This window comes from Microcebus murinus, chromosome 9 (genome assembly GCF_040939455.1).
Source record: "Microcebus murinus isolate Inina chromosome 9, M.murinus_Inina_mat1.0, whole genome shotgun sequence".
NCBI classification, from domain to species: domain Eukaryota; kingdom Metazoa; phylum Chordata; class Mammalia; order Primates; family Cheirogaleidae; genus Microcebus; species Microcebus murinus.
In genome coordinates, this window is record NC_134112.1 from 21,303,626 (window position 1) to 21,322,179 (window position 18,554).

General features: G+C 40.3%; 1 protein-coding gene across 1 annotated transcript in view; it reads right to left on the minus strand.

The window, feature by feature from the left end:
* The window catches only part of LOC105879020 (ITPR interacting domain containing 1), a 33,989-nt gene extending 16,302 nt beyond the window's left edge, over nucleotides 1-17,687 (minus strand). The window contains exons 1-4 of the mRNA XM_012778973.2: nucleotides 17,603-17,687; nucleotides 17,232-17,275; nucleotides 2,907-2,958; nucleotides 874-960 (exon numbers count right to left, since the gene is read on the minus strand). Of these exons, the coding sequence (XP_012634427.2) occupies nucleotides 874-960; nucleotides 2,907-2,938 (119 nt within the window). The 5' untranslated portion in view covers nucleotides 2,939-2,958; nucleotides 17,232-17,275; nucleotides 17,603-17,687. The remainder of the gene's footprint in view (nucleotides 1-873; nucleotides 961-2,906; nucleotides 2,959-17,231; nucleotides 17,276-17,602) is intronic.
* Between the last annotated feature and the right edge of the window lie 867 nt (nucleotides 17,688-18,554).

Sequence of the window (18,554 nt, forward strand, 5' to 3'; positions counted from 1 at the left end):
TATTATATTTTCTGTTATTATATTTCTGTTATTATATTGACCTCACTGTAAAAACGTTTATCCTACCCATTTATACAAATATTTATCGAATATCTGTCATGTTCTAGGCTCATGTACTAGTACTCATGAGTACTAGTACTCATGTTCTAGTACTCATGAGTACTAGTACTCATGTTCTAGTACCCATGACACAAAAATGAACAAAGATAGTCCCTGCTTTCCAAAGGCTTCAGTCTCATGACCAAGAATATAATAGTTGATTGACTTTTCATTAAATATATTTTCATAGTGTGTGAAAATATCATTGGCCTTTGAATTCATATTTAATTTTTCAAGAAATATTAATACATAAAATATACTCACTTTGTAAAAAAATTATAATATTAGCTAAACATAAGGCTTTCTCGCCCTTTGGCCATTACTCTCATCAATCCTGATCCCCTTCCTGCTAAATCTATGTGTATTTTTCCAGATATTTTTCTCTGTAGTTACATACGTGCTTTATAGTTTTTTCTTGTTTGTTTTATATACAGTAACATATTCTATGTATCTTCCTGCATCTTTTTCCCTTAAAAATATGACTTGAAGAGCTTTCTAAATTGCTAAGCATATCTTTACCTAATTTTATTGCTATATAGAATTCCATAAAATGAATGGGCCAATAATTTCATTTGGCCATTTTCCCATTGACAGATATTTAGCCTGTTTCCAATTTTACTAACTCTCTTTTTTACTGTTCTTGCAAGTTGGAGTTCGGAAATCTTTTATTCATTCTCTCATCCATTCATTCACCAAGTGCCTGTTTATAATTTCATGAAATCCATTGCTGCACGGGAGGATTTCTCTGGATGAAAGTGCCTGGAAATTACATACCTTTGTGGTATACTTGCAGTAGAATGGCAAGAGTTGAAACTATTCCCTCTGGATAGAGTGGGAGTTCCTGAAAACTGATGCAGAGATCTACAGTGGGGAAAATACCAACAATGAGAGGTGTTGACTTAGATAGACCCCTGGGAGGTCATTGTAAATCTCTTTCTTCCAGAGCAAACATTTGCATTTCCTCTTAGTTTCTAATAATCCCACGATGGCCACGCCTCTGAAGAAGAGGGAGCTTGGAGGGAGGAGCTGCTCTTCTTTTCCAGAGTGCTGTGTTACAGAAGGTGTGAGAATTTAAGCGTTAGGTGCCTGCTAGTGTTCATTATAAAGGTGGCAGAGTGTCTCACTTTTGACAGATGGCAACTCATTGGGGAACCTTTCAGGAACACGGCTTCGCTAGGCACCAACTTTCGGCAAGAAGTAAAAATTATGTGATGAAAGAAGCACAGTGAGCAGCCACTGAAGCAACACCACGCTAATTCTCCTAGTAGCGAAGGGTTTCATACTGCATGGCTAACAATCTCTAAGTGCCGCCTCCAGGGCTCCTGTGGCAAATCCATATGCAAGGGGAACGAACTCTCCCATTGGAAAAACAAGAGTCACTCTATCCAGTAGACCTGCATTGTAAATCACTTGGAAGCTCTTCGAAAGAGAAGAGAACGTGTGATAGTATAGTTCAGTTTTATTTAGCTCAGCTATACCATGGATCACATCTAGCCCTCTCAAATACAGTAGCCAGTTGGCACAAAATTACAATTTATCAAAGAGTATAATGTTCCCAAGGAGACCAAGGTATCCCACTTGGGTGGCTGAATTTGTCTTAGTCTTATCCACATTCAGAAAGAATGGCTAGGCCCTGACTTTTCTTTGCTTAACTGCTTCCTTTCATTAAGGCTGAGAAAGTGTGTGTTTCTGGATAATAAAAACTCTTTTAACAGGCAGCTGAACTTGCTGGGCGTCTTGAGGAAAGGCAAAAGACACCTTTCACTCTCTGCCTCACCTCTGTTTGTATTAGGCCTGCCAGAATTTAGTTTTCATTCTGGGCTTGAGGGTCACACCTTATTTTGTAATGTTCAGCAGAGCCACCTAGAAGCAGCCCTGGCCTGAGGGCCAGAAGAATCCACGTGTAGTCACTTTTCTAATAAAGCCATGAGAGCCCAGGCTGGTCACCGAAACTGGCTCTTGTTTTTCTCCTTGTTAAAATGAGAGTTGTCTGAGAGATTTCTGTGGTCCCTTTTAGCTCTATGATTCTATAGGCAATAAAAACAACAATCGTCTAAGGGGAAAAAAAAAACTACGACAAATACCATTTTCAGTGTGAACTGGTTGGAGCGGTAGGGCGACAGTACTGCATATTTCATTCTCAACGAGTTGGAATTATCCTGAAAATCCAATTGTCATGACAGCACAGGAAGCAGAGTTCCTAACCTCAAAGACCTTATAGTGTATTCCAGTGTGCCTCAAACTCATCTGAAGGACTTGCAAAGATACAGATTTCTGGAGCTTACCTTCAGATTTTATGGCTCAGTAGGTCTGGGCTGGGGCTTGAGAATCTGCATTTCTATTAAGTTCCCAGGTGCTGTTGCCGCTGCTGTTCTGGGTACCACACTTTGGGACCTATTCTCTCCTCATACTAAGATACTCTCCCTGCTTTCTGCCTAATGTTGAAATCATATATATTACTGTCCAGTAAATGGAATGATGAGTAATAACATTGGCAAAATGAAACTATGAATGTAACTCTTTTATGAACAGGTCCTTAGGAACATGTGCAGTAGTAGAATGCCATTTATGCATATATTCTAATTAAATTTCCCCTGAAGTCAGCATTTATTGATTCAATTTGCTCACAGCTTTTTGACATTTCTCAAGGCGAGTGAAAATGTTCTAGGCATTGTGGCCAAACCACTGACCTTTCACAAGATACCAAAATCCATGATATTATTAGGAAACTTCTTCACTTCCGTTTCGTGTATCAAAGAAGTGGCTGTAAAATATTGGCGGGAAGTAACACTGATTCTGCTACCTACCTCATGTAGTCTTTCACGGTCATTTGAACCATCCCTTGTTCATACAAAGAAACTGCAACAACAACAACAACAACAAAGGTAGATGTGAACTTAATTTTCTTTTATCTCATGCAAAATTTTCTCAGCCCCAGTCGAACCAATGTAGAATTGAATTTCCATATCCAAAGTTGTATAGGTATGAACTACAAGGCCTTCTGGAGGGAACAAGACAGAATATAATTACTGGCTAAATTGTGTGACAAGCAGTTGAGGAAATATATTTGCTCAGTGAAGAAGGAAGTCAGTGGCAAAGGAAATAGCCAGCCAAGGTTTCATGGAGGAAAGTGGTACTTGTCTTGGATTTTTAAGAATGGGGAGAATTTGATGGATGGAGAAGAGGCATTGCCCTTAAAGAAGAGAAAAAGGATGTCTAAAAAGCAAGTGCAAATCACAGTGCTAGGGATAATGTGATTAGCTCACAGGGCACTTTGGGATACGTCCTCATGTTATGCAAAGTTGAGGAACCAGGGTGGGGGCAGGCAAAAGAATACAGGAAGGACTCAGCATTTATTGGGCATCTTCAAGTCATTTGTTATCATCTAATTCTTCCAATAGCATTATAATTAGAACTTGTCCTCATTGTTCCTATTAGAAACTGTGATTTACAGAAGTTTAATAACAAGCTTATGATCATATAGCCAAAAGAAGCAGATACAGGCATTTATTACTACCTTTATTATTGATTATAGCAGTAATAGCTATTATTTATTTAGCACTAACTTTATGTGAAGCAATATACTAGGTATGGTATGTGCACAATCTCTTTTAATTCTCACAACTAATCCAGGATTTAGGTATTATTAATCTCCACTTAGCATGGAAGAAAATTGAGGCTCAGAGAGATTAAATAAATTTCTCATGGCCAGTAAGATGCTACAGTTTATTTCAGTTTGTTGTTGTTGTTTCCATCATACCACACTTCCAACAGAATGTCCTGGAGCTTCTTTGGAAGCTAGAAAGAAGAGTTTATGTGTAGGTGTTAGGGCATGGAAATCCATGAAAGATTTTTGAGCAAACAAGTAAATGTGGGAAAGGTGAGGCTGAAGCTTCATTTGCCTAATAGTGGAGCTGAGCATGGAAAAGAGGAAATAAATATTGGTTCTCAGAGAGGCCCATTCAGTGCCAAATTTTGGAGGTGGAGTATGAGTACCTGTAGTTTTCAGTACATTTTTGAAAGACTCAGTGATCCTACTAAATGACAAAAAGAAAGAAAGAAAGAAAGAAAGAAAGAAAGAAAGAAAGAAAGAAAGCAAGCAAGCAAATAAAACAACAACAAAAATTAACATAGAAATATAGAAACTGGAGATATATTTTTGAGGTGTAAGTGAATAGTGGATTCTTAGCTAAGTCCAGAATGCATGACTAGAATTTAAAGAGGCAGTGAGAGAACAGGTATGGTAAATGTCTCTGCCTTGCAAAATAAATGGAACTCTGTCACCACAAGAGTCACATAGGGTAAGAAATATAAATCTATTTTAAAGGTTTAAATACAGAGTGGGGAATATATATATATATATATATATATATATAATATATTACATATATATGTGTGTGTATATATGTAGCTTCTGTGCTACCACTGCTAAGGCTACTCTCATGGAAGACATCATTAATCAATTGCATTACTTTCTTGTCACTTCTTCAGGAAAACCACTACCAACTGATTAGAATTATCACAAAAGATTAAGTTACTGACAATCTTTTGTTTAGAGAAAACTTCATGAGTTTTTTTGAGAAAAACAGAATAGGCTTGGGGTACATATTTAAGATTTAGAAGTTGCTAATATGAAGATAATACATAACTGCTTCATAGAACATTCCAGGGAGCCACTACCAAGAATGGAATATCAAAGTGAATGACCATTATTATGAAACAAATGTGATGTTTTTAAAATTTCCTATGTGCCATTTGGTGACAAATATTCATGTAAGTTATAATAGAATATTTGACATATATATATGTGCCAAATGAGAAATGAACTTAGAATCAAAACTCCAGTCTTCCCCCCACCCCCTGCCCACTTTACAAACATAGTATTAAAACTTTGGTTTTTATCAGAGGAATTCCACAACCATATGAAATCTTTTTAAAAATTCTACTTATTTAAATAGATAAAAAGAGAGCTGTTCTGCATGGACTGTTTTTCCCTTTAGCTCTTCCTTCACCCTGTGAGGCACCTCCAGGATCCAGAGTTTGAAAACTGTCATCTATTCAGCACACAAGTCCCCCAGCTAGGCAGGCATTGCTAATCCATTGCAGCACTCTTGCTCAGTGAACACAACTCAGTCTCAGAGCTTCCTAAACTCATAGCATCACTGCCAATTGATTGAAGTTGTCACATGAGTGAAAGCCTATTTGCCACCTTACTAATCATGTCATAGGTGCAAGCACAGTATAATTTTTAAGGAAATCATATTGTAACAACTTGATACCATGATGAATTAAAAAGTAAGTTTCCTAAATGGAAGGTAAAATAAATATTTATTGTTTTAAGTAATTTTTTTTTCTATTTCTCCCTGCCACTTCCTACCAGCACCTCTTCTATCTACTACGTTGCATGTAACTCACAAAGTAAGCCTCCATTTTTGCCTGGTTAAGTTTCTCTGGATAGTTATGGAGAGTTTCTGAGCACCTAATCTCTCCTAAAACATTCCACAGTTCTAGGACATTTGGCTGCCTATTCTGCTTGTACTGATGCACTTGCCACCACCGTGGTCTTTTCTGTTTATCTGCTCTTGCTCTGGATATCCTAGAATGTGCGAATAAATGTGTACATCCAGGCCAGGAATCTGCTATTGTAGCCACAGTGAATTGCTAAAATTGTCAGAGAGCAAATGATCCATTTTCAGATATTGATGAGAAGAGTGAGCTCAGCCTTGCTGAATTTTCAAAAACTCTATCCCCACAGAAAATCAAGTCACCCAGAATCTGAAGCCTTTCACCCAGGGCTTCTTCAAGATTTCTATTGCCCACACGGATCTAGTAGCCCCACTCTGCGGACCACACCCCTCTGCCTGCTGCTGTTAAGGAGCAATCCGGTTGCCAGGAAACCAAGGGCAGCCTCCTAGAGAAAAAGAAATCCCTAAAGGTAACATGTTTTCTAAGGGATGTGCAAAGTGGACCTGGCTTGGTCACAGTGTGTGCGTGGAGGGGTTCTGGTCTGATGATGCACATGAAAGCCTTACACAGTTTTAGAACCAGCTGTGGAAAGGGACTTCTAGCCTTCCACCGTACAGCTGGCATCCTGTGAGGTCCGGCCACCACTGACAATTAGGGGACTCCCCTCAGCTGAACCTCATCCTCCTTGACGTACAAATACAGCTTTCACATTCTTTACCAGACTCCTTAGACTTTTCCTTCTTCATCTTGTTGAAAATGACACAAATGTCTAACTGCAGCCAATATATTCAGACATAGAGTCCTCTCTGCCGCTAAGCTTAGATTTTTGGAGAAAACCAAGCCAAGGTAAACTGATAGGATTTTTTAAATTCACAAGATAAGCCTCATTTTTAAAATTGTGACAAACTTATTAAAAATTAATTAGGTTTATTGCTTGATTTCCATCTTCCATTCCAGCTCCCTAGGACCTGGGAGACCAAGTGGTATTTCCACAGCGTTACTGTGTGTTTATTGCCTGGTCACTGTGGGAGCAGCGATTGGCCTTTCCAACATTTGGACCCAGGCAGTGGAGAGTCTTACACAGGGCAGTTGTTAAAATATTACCCCTTGCCTGTTTTGCTTTGGTTTTCCTCATTTCGCTAATGCGTAAGGTAAACTTTCTGGGGCCTTTGGACGGGTTCGTCAGGGTCAAGTTCTGCTTCCCTTTGCCTGTTTTTAATAAAGAACTTGAACGGAGAGGTGCAAGCTGGTGCCACTCCCACAACGTGCCAGTTCTCACAGGGACTGGAATTCCTGGACTTTCCTTAAAACTTGGCCGAGCCAGCAGCACTGGCCCAGCTGTCTTCAGGGCAGTGGTCTGTTGAAGGCAGCGTGTTCTCCAATGTTCTGCAGTCTCTTTCCCGCCCGCTTCCTTCATCAGCAATTACCTGCCTGGCTCCTGGAAGCATTTGAGTCTGCTACCTCCGATCAGAGCGAGAATCTCACTCCTAGGCAATGCCACAACAGGACAGACAAACTGCTCCTGCACCCGGGTTCCCCCCACGCTTCTGCAGGCACCAGGTGTGAGGCTGCTGAGGTAGAAGGTGGGACCCTTGCAGATGTACCTGTATTTCCCACGCAAAGCTCTGCTCACTAGGTCCTCCTCAATTCCACACTTGCTACTCTAGTTGCTTGGTCTTGATATTTTCTCCATTTTTTTTCCCTCTCTGGGATACCCTTGTTAGGCTTTTAAAACCAGATTTTACTCTCTAAAAGCATTTGGGGAAGGAGAGAGATAAAAAAAAAATTAAGTCCTACTATCCCCAAGTTTCCTAGAGTTGATATGGAGGAAAATTAAAGTGAGAAAAAAACTTTCCCTGCTCTATTCAATACATCCCATTCCTTGGGTTAAAATGCCAGCTCTGATTCCCTTTTAGATACTTGAGACTCCAGCCACCCTCCCTACTGCTAGGTGGACTTCTGCCATCTGAAGCAGCAGACACCACACTTAACCCTGCAAAATGTATTACTGGAGAAGAATGTAGTTAGATATGCAGAAGGCACTAATTAGCACCTTTATTGGCTTAGAAAGCATTTTTTATTTTGGTTTTCCTAAGCATTTCTGACTGATTCATGGAAGACATTTGGTTCTTTGGAATATCGTCCAATAGACTAATCAAATTTCATTTTTGCAAGACTCTAAAATAATAGCATTCTGCAGCTTTCTGTATATTTAACTCCTGCATGACCAGGACACTTAGTAGAGGCAGTCGGCAGCAATTGTTTGTCTTACTTGGCAAATTATTAAGCCATATGCATGTTTAAAAAAATACCCTTACATTCTGCCTGACACTCATGCTCAAAACCTTAAAACCGGTTGGAAACCTTTGTTCTTTTTCACCCACACATCTGCTTCTTTTCCAGATGCTGTTGACTTTTCCTTCCCATTCCACACTGACCCTCAAAGTAAACCCTGTCACCTCAAGCCTGAGTTCACAATAACTTCTCCCAAGTGTGTGCACCTTCTTCCCATTGCCAAGATAAACACTGAATCTGTGATTTCTCTTTGCATTCTGGTGAGTTCAGAGCTCACTACAATAGAGCTGGTAAATGTGTAACACACCTGCTTCAGTTCTCCAACACTGCACCTACAACAGTTATCACTAGTTATTATCACAAATTATTCACAACTTTCTTTTTAGGTGGACAAAGATATGCTGTCAAAATCCTGCTCAGCCCAGACCCAGACCCTGGTTACGACGACCTATCCATTTGAACCGGAACCCGAGATGACACTTCTGTGCCACCTCAGTCCTGAGACATCCAGTGTGATTTCCTCTTTCTGGATTTTTTTTTTTTTTTGAGACAGTCTCACTTTGTTGCCCAGGCTAGAGTGAGTGCCCTGGCATCAACCTGGCTCACAGCAACCTCAAACTCCTGGGCTCAAGTAATTCTGCTGCCTCAGCCTCCCGAGTAGCTGGGACTACAGGCATTCACCACCATGCCCGGCTAATCTTTCTGGATTTTAAGACATCTATAATCTGAAAATGCTCTATTTAACAGAAAAATTTCCACCATTGCTCCCTAGCATGGAAGCATTTCTCTAGTCTGATCACTTCCATGTGCTTTCCTGAGCACGTTTAGTTTTCCTTTCATTTCTATGCCTTAATTTGACCTCCTATTGCTCCTGCCAAATTAATTTTTCTTGCTTCACCTCTTTGTTTTTTCAAAACCATATCCCTCTTTCCTTGACTAGCTCAAGTCTCACCCCTTTTGTGCAGGTTTCCCAATCTGAGACATCATCTTCATGATGTTTTACTGAGATCCTTTTGTGTACTAGCTATGGGTAAATCAGATAATTTAGAGATAACTACTGTCCCAGTGGGGTTTACAAGTTTGTCAGTATGACAGATCATATCCCTAATAGTCTGAGGCAGCACTGGCCAAGGACCATGTGGGTGACACCATGGACATTACTGGTGTTCAGATGAAATATTGAATCTCAGAGCAGGAGTCAGGGAGGGTCTGATGGAGAATATGGGACTTGAATGAGGCCTCAAAGGAAGGGCAGGAGGTAGACAGAACAGAAAAGACTAAGATAGGAGAAATTGGATGAAGAAAGATGAAGAACTAAAAATTTAATATGAAGGGTAAGACTAGAGGGTCTTATAGGAAAGTTGGTGTAGGTTATATTTGAATTGTAGTGATCCTGGATAAGTCAGAGTGACATTCTTGAGAGCAAAAGTCAAGTATTTTAAACCTTTGTACCCTTCACCTAGAACAGTGCTTTGCTCTGAATGCTTTCACTTGACAAGCCACAAGGGACCACCTATCGTGTTTAATGGGATTTGACCTTTTCTTATAATATGGATCACAAAAGTTAGATTTTGATGTTGTAAGTTCTTAGCATGTAACAAATTCCTTCTGGAAAGAAATAAGTTTGCTGTTTTGGGACCTCTCTGTGGGTTGGAAAATAAATAAATAAATATAAAAAAGGACAAATGAATTAACCACCCATCAAGAAGTAACTGGTACCCAGCACATTTTTGACACTGTCTTTTTTGTTTAGGAGTTACTTTTTAGTTTTTTCACTCAGAGTTATGCTTGGATGTGTTGTTAAACAAGTGCCAGCTATACAAGCCTGAATGTTAAAATGTGCATTCATTGCATGTGTGTTATCCTTATATTATAATGACAACGCACTCACTTGCATTATAATCCTTGCATTATAGTGACAATGCATATCTCACTCAGATAGTACTGATGTTTAATTTGTTCTCCAGTGGTGGGAATGAGGGCTACAAACCAGATATGCTCTCCGGGATTTTTTAATACACAGCTTTAATATGAAATCTGAGATTAAGAATGAGTCTGCAGCCCAGAAAGAGAGACCTTGACATCTATGACCATGGACCTGTTAGCACCATGATTGAGCCCAAAGAGGCTCTGAATGACCTATTGTATTTGTGGGTGTAGGAAGGTCTGTGGATCCTTACTGAACCCAACTGAGAATCCAACTTGTTTACTTGCACAGTCAGTGACCAGTCAGAGGAGTTAATCTACACACAGCAGTGGTGATTCTTAGAAAGGGAAAAAGGGAAAGAAGTTGCAGGATGCCTGTGAGGCCCTTCCCTGTAAGGGATCCATGTGCCCTGAGCAGACGACGCCCTGGAGAGATTGAAAAAGGAAATTGTCAGACGAATCAACTAAGATGCCCTGATATTTGTTAGAAGACAGAGCAGAGAGTGAGAGACGATCCTTTGTGAAGTGCTTTAATGGGACTTGGAATGCAAGCAGCAAGGGCAGCTGTCCAACCTTTTGCAGTTATTGAAATATGGACAGAAGGGGCAAGGGAAGGTATCTGTCATAGCTAAAGGGAGAAACCCAAATAATTTCTATCAGCGAATAAGTTTGGGCAAGCAATGTTTCATCGGAAGAGGTGTCAAAGCCCCCAAAGGAGAAGTCCCACAGGGGGTGCCAGGCTCTGCCCACAGCTCCAGGAATGCCAGGGGAGGCACCACACACCTCAGTACATCTCAACCACCGACCACTGCCATAAGCCTGCACACCTTGCTGCAACAGCCCTCATCTCCCGAAGAGAAAATCCTCCTTTATCTCCCCCTTTCTTGTAGCTCTCACTTCAATTAGCAACTCCCTTCCGCCCTACAACTCCGCAAAGTAGTTTCGTGTTTCCACACTCTCTCCTCCCATTCCATCTCAAAAGCTGCACAGTCAGGACCTCCCCCACCATTCCTCTGAAATGGCTCTTTTCAAGGTCTCCATTGGCCTCCATTGCCAATGCCGGTGGCCAGCTGTCATTCTCCTCATGTGCACCCCCTCAACCACAGCTGGCGAGGCTGACCACGCCCTCCTCAATACACTGACTTCCTGGGCTTCTCTCACGGCTCTCTTTTTACCTTGCTACCTACCCCTTCTTCTCTTCTCTGCTGGTCTTCAGATCTTCCTGCCTCTTCTTTGTTTGGACTCACTTGTCTGGTCTTCTGGCTTTAAATGCCATTTACATGCCAACTGGTTCCAAATGTACATACCTATTCCTAGACTTCCCCCTCAACTGTAAATGTGTATTTACAACTCTCTATTCAATAGCATCTCCGTGGCTATATCTATTAAGCATTTAGACCACAACATGCTTAAAATTGAATTTCCCATCTCTTACCCTAAGCCTGATCTTTCCATTGTTTTTCCCATCCCAGTAAATGGCCGCCCATCCTCCCAGGACCTTGGGAAAAATGTGTTGCAGTCATCTTGGATTTCTCTCTCTCTTTCATATCCCACATCCAATCCACCAGCGTATCCTGTCCTGTCTATGTTTCAAACATAGCCAGAATCCAACACTTCTCTCTACAACAACTTTTGCTACCCTGATCTAAGCCTCCACCCTCTTTCATCTGAATTATTTCTCCAGCCTCCTAACTAGGCTCCTTGCTTCTACTCTCTCCAGCTTCCACCTCCCACAGTCTATTCTTCACGTAGCAGCCAGAATTATTGTGTTAAAAAGAACCAAGATAATAATACAAGTGTTCGTATAAAACACTTTAAAGGATTTGCTTCTCACACTGAGTAAAAGCCCAAATGCTTACAAGGATATATATATATCCCTAAATAATTTGGTTTCTGGGTAATTCTTTAACCTCTAACCTTCTAATCTCATCCTTGCTCGCTTAACTGCAACCATTCAGGCTGCCTTGCTATGCCTGGAATACAGAGGGCATGCTCCCACCCCATGGCCTTTGCACATGCTGTCTCATCTGCCTGAAACAGCTCATCCCCAGATAGCAAACATCCCACTGCTTCACTTCGTCCAGGTATCAGCTGAAAGGTAACCTATTTGAGATGCCTTCCCCAATCAGCTGTCCTCCTGGCACACTACACATTTATTTATTTGTTTATTGTCTCTATCATTGTTGCACCTATTTTCTTCAGTGTCCCCAGTCCCAAGGAGAGCCTAATTTATAGGAGGCCTTCAATTCATATTTTCTAAATGGTGAAGAATGGAATAAAAGGGGATCTTGTCAGAAATGTTGTGTGCCTGTGGGCAACGGAATAGAGTTGATATTATGTTTGTTCTCTAGTCTCCAGCCTAAATCTAAGGCTCAGGGAGAGATATGGGCTGCAGGAAGAAGCTGAAAGATAATATCTGTCGTGGGTTTTATGTAACACAGAATACTATTATACTAATGCTGCCTAAATCCTCAGGTGATTGAGTCATGCAGTATAATGGAAATGAGTGCTTCTGCAAATTCTGCAAGAAACAGAGCACCATAAAAGCTCAAAGGCCATGAAGGTGGTGCCCAGAGGAGCAGAAGAACATGCTCGGGTAGACTTGTCTGTGTGATGACACCAAGAGGAGTCAACTGGAGTAGTAGCGGTGACAGTGGAAGGGGACTCATTTATGAAATCAGATGAGAGATTTAATGACTCTCAGAAATACTTATGGGAGGATATTTTGCTCTGTCACCAAGATGGGAGCAATAATCCTTCAAAATCGGGGCACCAATTTTATTGTAACCTAATTGGTACCCACAGACTGGTGAGACCTGAGCCAAATTCCAGTTATAGGAGTTATTTATGGGTTAATTTCAGGATAGCTTTGTATCTCTTTCTTCCTTTTACAGCTATTAATACATTTACGTAATAATTTTTCTTTGAACTAAAATCTACTCTATGTACCTCTAGGTTTAAATAGAGTAAGTTTTGGCGTACATATCAACATTGAAATCTTAAATTTAGAGAGCATCCTTTTCTGCCACCCAGGATCCGCTCAAAGAAGTAAGGAAAAGTTAGAGGTAGAAATAACAGCAGCTGATTTACACCAGTGTGTAGTCATTGGAGACATACCAGTTTTTGGTGGAAAGCACATGAACTTTGAAATCAGACAGACTTGAATTCAAACCATGTCTTCATCTCTTATTAGTTGTGTGGTTTTAGCCAAATTTTGTAACCTTTCTGAGTATCTGTTTTCTCAATATATAATAAGGTTAATCATCCTGCTGTTTTGTTTGAGGAGTACTTGGCAACAGTTTTTGCATATCTTATAAGCTCTTGATAAATGACAATTACTAATTATACAATTCTAGTATGACTTTTGAGTCTGAAATGTATGGAGATCAGAAATGTATAAAGATCAGAAAACTAGTGAAGCCTTAGAAAGACACAACCACCTGAGAACTTTCCAATTATTAAGCATAAATTTCTCAGTCATATCAATTTTTTAAGAATTTATGTTCTTATAATTTAAAATTTCTGAAATGGAGGGAGAATGATTCATTTTGATTTTCCAGATGAATTGACTTTTTTCGACTTTCCTGAGGTATAATTGAAAAATAAAAAGCTGTACTTATTTAAGGTATACAAGATGTTTTGAAATACATTTACACTGTGAAATGATTATCACAATCAAGCTAATTAGCACATCAATTGCCTCACATAGTTGCCTTTTTTTCTGACATAAGAACACTTAAGATCTACTCTGTTAGCCAATTTCAAGTATACAATGCATTATTATTAACTATAGTCACCATGCTGTACTTTAGGTCTCTAGAACTCATTCATTTTATAACTGCCAATGTGCACCCTTTGACCAGCTTAATGTATCTTTTTTTATTTTAAGATCCAGGTGTGGCCATTTTGCATTTCCATAGGCACTTGATTGACATAAAAAAGTTAGTGTTGTTGCACATGAAAAATTTAAACTCTAGAGGACATTTGTGGTCCCAGAGGGCTAGTGTACAAGAGTCAGAAGACCCAGAGAGGGAAGTGCCAGCGACTCACCCACACTGTTCATACTTTGACTTTTCCAACGGGATGCTGACACTGTGTGTCTTAGACCATTTTCTGCTACTATAGCACAATACTATGGAGTGGGTAATTTATAAACAAGAGAAGTTTATTTGTTCATGATTCTGGAGGCTCAGAAGTTCAAGTTCAAGTGGTTGCGTCTGGTAAGGGCCTTCATGCCATGATGGAACATGAAAGGGCATGAAAGACACAGGACAAGGAGAAAATGGGGCCAAACTCGTCTTTCTGCCAGGAGCCCACTCCCATGATAACTAACCCACTCTCATGATAACCAACTCAGCCCCACGATAATGGCATTCAGAGGGCAGTGCCTTCATGACTTAATTACTTCTTAAAGGTCCCACTTTTTAATACTGTCACAATGGCAATTAAATTTCAACATGAGTTTCGGAGGGGACATTCAAACCACAGCACAGGGCTTTCCTCCCCGGGGTTTCCACGCACAGCATATACAGTAAATTATATTAGTCTTCTGGAGAGGCAACATGGCTCTACAGCCAGACAGTTCTAAGTTTGAACCTCAACTCCCTTACCTGCTAGTACTAACTGAGAGACTGTGGTCAAGTCACTTCACCTCTATGAACCTCACTTTCCTCCTTATAAAATTTAATAACAGTAATATTCACCTCTAAGTTGGTCCAGAAACAAGATAACATATGTATACCTAACATGTGCACCCTAGATATTAATTTCTTTCCCCTCCCAGTAATACCGATGATGAGGCTGAAGTGCCAAGGGCTTTTCCTAGCATAATGGTGGTGAGCAAGATGCAATGGACCAACTAGATTCCAGATGAATAAAAATGAGATTTTAAGTAGACGCAGATGAGCGTGAAAGCCAAAGAGTCACTATGAAAGGCCAAGCCCCACCTTGGCCATCATAGGACTCAACAGAGAACCAGGACCAGGACCACTAAATCCTTACTTCGCTTATCTATGTTATTTGTGCCCAGTCCAAGGCCTAGAAGCCCACTGGAATGCTTCCCATAGGGGGTGCTGGATCACCTGTAAGATGGATAGATACTTGGATTTTGTTGCTACTTCCATGTACAAAGACTCAGAAGTGGTCACTAAGGAAACCAGCCTCAGAATGAATTCCACTTGGAGTTAACTGACTAGTGTTTTCCAAATTTCACTTCTACCTGGAACCTTGGAATGAGCCCTTATTTGGAAATAGGGTCTTTGCAGATGCAATTAGTTAAGATGAGATCATATTGGATCAGGGTGGGTCCCGGATCCAGTGACTGGTGTCCTTGTAAGGAGAGGAGAAGACACACAAGAAGAGGCCATGTAGAGACAGGGCCACAGAATGAGTGCTGCAGCTGCAAGCCAAGAACACCGAGGATTGCCGGGAGCCACCGGAAGCTAGGAAGAGAAGAGGAAGGATTTTTCCCCAGGACCTTCACCGGGAGCTCAGCCTTGCTGACTCCTTGATTCTGGGCTTCCAGACTCCGTAACTGCGAGACAGTAAGTTTCTTTTGTTGTAAAATGCCATGTTTGTGGTAATCTGTTACAGCCGCCCCAGGGAACTAATGCACCACTCTACATTCTTGCAGGATTTTGAGTTTTGACAGGGTTTTCTCTCCAGTAGTAAGTACTTTTCTTCCTCCTCTTCAGTCCCTTTTCACTTCCTCGCAGTTTTTCTCCCTGCCACCCTGGCCAAGACCTTCAGGTCACTAGTTTCCAGCACTGTTCTGGCGCCCACCCTTCCCAGCGGCTCTTGGCTTCCCCACGCTCGGGGTGCGTCTCTCTCATCATGGCTGAGGCTGGCTCACAGAGGGGGGGCCCCAGAAGGCTGGGCCTCCAGGTCCTCCACCTGCCTCTAACCAGCCGTGACCAAAAATCACAGCACTTGACCCCCGCCGCCCCAGACTCTTCACCTGCAAAAGAAAAATGCGAAGCAACCATGCTACCACACAGGGTACAGGGTTTAAAATATGATCGATGAGAAAGCGCCTTGGAAAAGTGAAGGCTCAATTAAACTTGCGAGAAGCTATTCCATTATTATTAGGAAGCCTGCCGAAGATAAAGGACCTGGCAAGTCGAAACCTCGCGTTTCTGATCTCAGAGCCACGGTGCTGGCCCTTTCTCCATCTGGGTCTTTACCTCATGTCCGTGCCTTTGCAGTTCATCGACTTGGTTCAGAGAAGGAAGGGCCATGGTTTGTCTTTAATTTCTGGGAAGTGAAGCTTTTAATACAGTTACTTACCTCCCCAGAACCGGTGCCAGGCTCCGGCCACGACAGGGCAAGAGGACACATCAGGGGGGTAGAAAATGCTGGCTATGTTTCTTAAATTCTTGCTTTATTTTATTTTATTTATTTATTTATTTTGAGTCTGAACTATTAAGAACAGAGAGATACTTAAATTTGATTTATTGGCAAAAGTCTTTAGAGATTTTGACATGGTGGAAATTTATAAATAGTAAAGAAGTTTGGTGAAGAAGGAAGTTTCAATGCTACACCTAGGTTTTTTTAAAAAAGGGAAAAAAATGCCAATTTAAACTTGTTTGTAGCCAGTGGTCAATCTTGATTTAAGATGGCAGTGAAGAAAGTGAAGTAATTAATATCAGCCAAGTGACTACTGCACTAATAATTTTCCCTCTAATCATTAAACTCCTAACTTATGTCAATTTTAAAGACACATATGGCATTTCATCAATTTTAAAACATGCTTTTTTCACATCTTAACATTTATGAAATAAGAATGTGTCTTGCAGTCAATATTGCTTTTTATTTATAATTGCCAGGTTTGGTTTAGTTTTTTCTATCTGTGCGGTACTTAAAATATGAGTGCAATTTATAACTGAGGAGTCTTAGATTCTATAAAATAGGAAATTTTGTTTAATGAAGATTGGAACTGTGAGACTTATAATTAAATTTCTTTTTCTTTTTATAATGCTCTTATCAAATCTCAGTAAAACAAGTGCGACACATTTTCTGCCTCAGAAATACTTGTGTTGTTTGCTTTAGAAGTCAGGCATTTGTTCTTTTTGAAAGGGAAGATATGAGTGTAATTTTGAGGTTAAAGAATAGAAAGAAACTAGATTTAGAAACACAAGTACCAGAAAGTATGAGGAAAAATTAAACAATTTCATTGCCATAATTACATCCTTGCAAATGTCTTCATAGAGCCCAGCGAGTTTTTTCTACTGTCTGAGCTGTCCGGTGATATAGCAAACACCTATCATTTCTGAGTCTCAGTCTTATACATCAAACAAAGGGATTAACATGCATGGTTTTTGAGGTCTGTACATTTCTAAGAGCCTCTGATAATTCTCGTTTTAAGAAGATTTATTCACATAGACAATTCAATATATCTCCTACACAGCACCACAAAGCATAACTGCTTCTGGGTTCTCTTGTCTTACCAGAGTGGTCAATGCCTTGCTGAAAGTTTTCATTTACAGAGACACTGTAAAGAAACAAAAGTGTTGTGAGTCAAACAATCTGCATAAATAGATTCTACTAAATTGCTTTTTAATTAAACCAATGAGAGCAAATGCAGAGTTAAGTTTTATTAAGAAGGGATTTTTGGAAGCCAGTGAACAGTCAGGGACTAAAGCAGTATTCTATTTTGTCCTTTTAAACTGATACTTAGCTTTTGCAATAATAGGATAATTCTTCAAGTGACTAGTTAAAATGAAAATCCCTGCACCTCCCACCTCGTCCAGGCAAGGTTACCCACGTTGTTTTTATGGATCTTTGAAAGAGAATGTACAAGGCACAAAGAAACACTTACAAGAATCCAGAGTCCAGCCACTGCTGAATACTTTCTTGTTTGGAATCTTCTACAAATAAGAAAGAAACAGATCAGTAAGTCAAAGCACAACCAGAGAAAATGACTCTTACCCTATTATTCAACCACCACTCAATAGCTCCATTTCCTACATATTTAGTCACATGTTCCCATAAACATATTCATTTTTTTTCCTGAAGGCAAAACCTCCTGTTTTCCATGATCAGCCTTTCCTGAGAATGAAGTGTAAACTTGCAAAAGGACTGTAACTTTTTTTAAAAAGAGAAAGAAATGTGAAAGAGAGGAAAAATAAAACACCGAAGAGCAAGAGATATTAGAATAATTTTTAGATTACCTGGTGTGAATACAAAGGGTGAAATAGCATATGAAACTTTTGTATTTCTCTTGTTGGATATAAATCACCACAGAGCCTCTCCTTATTGAATCACGACATTTACCTAAGGCAGCCAGCCAGTGATGTTTATTTGCAAGGAGTTCTCTGCCAGGTTAGAAACCAAATTTGCATTCATTCCAGGGACAAATTGCACTAGAGTCCCAGATTGCCAAAGGCACCCTCTGTTAAAAAGGCACCAGTCTTTTAAGGTGGATCTTTGTCTCTGGCTCAGCAAATAGGCAACAGGCAAAAAGGAGAGGACATAAAGGCAGCATTTCCTGTTAAATATTTGTTTCCATTCTGATTGGCTACCATGTGCTCTGCACTGATTTTCTTTGACTTTATCCTACCAAACAGCAAAGTACCTGAATTATCGCCCTCACAAGGTGTCAGGAGAACCAAAAAAAAAAAAAAGCCAGATGCATGTGGGAGGTGCTTATTGTTCAGTGGAGCTGCCCTGAAGAGATGGAATGAACTGGGTGATGGACAAAGAAGAAAAACCATCCAAGAGTTACATCATGGGGTGGGGGAAAGGATTTTCTTACTTATTACTCTTTAAAT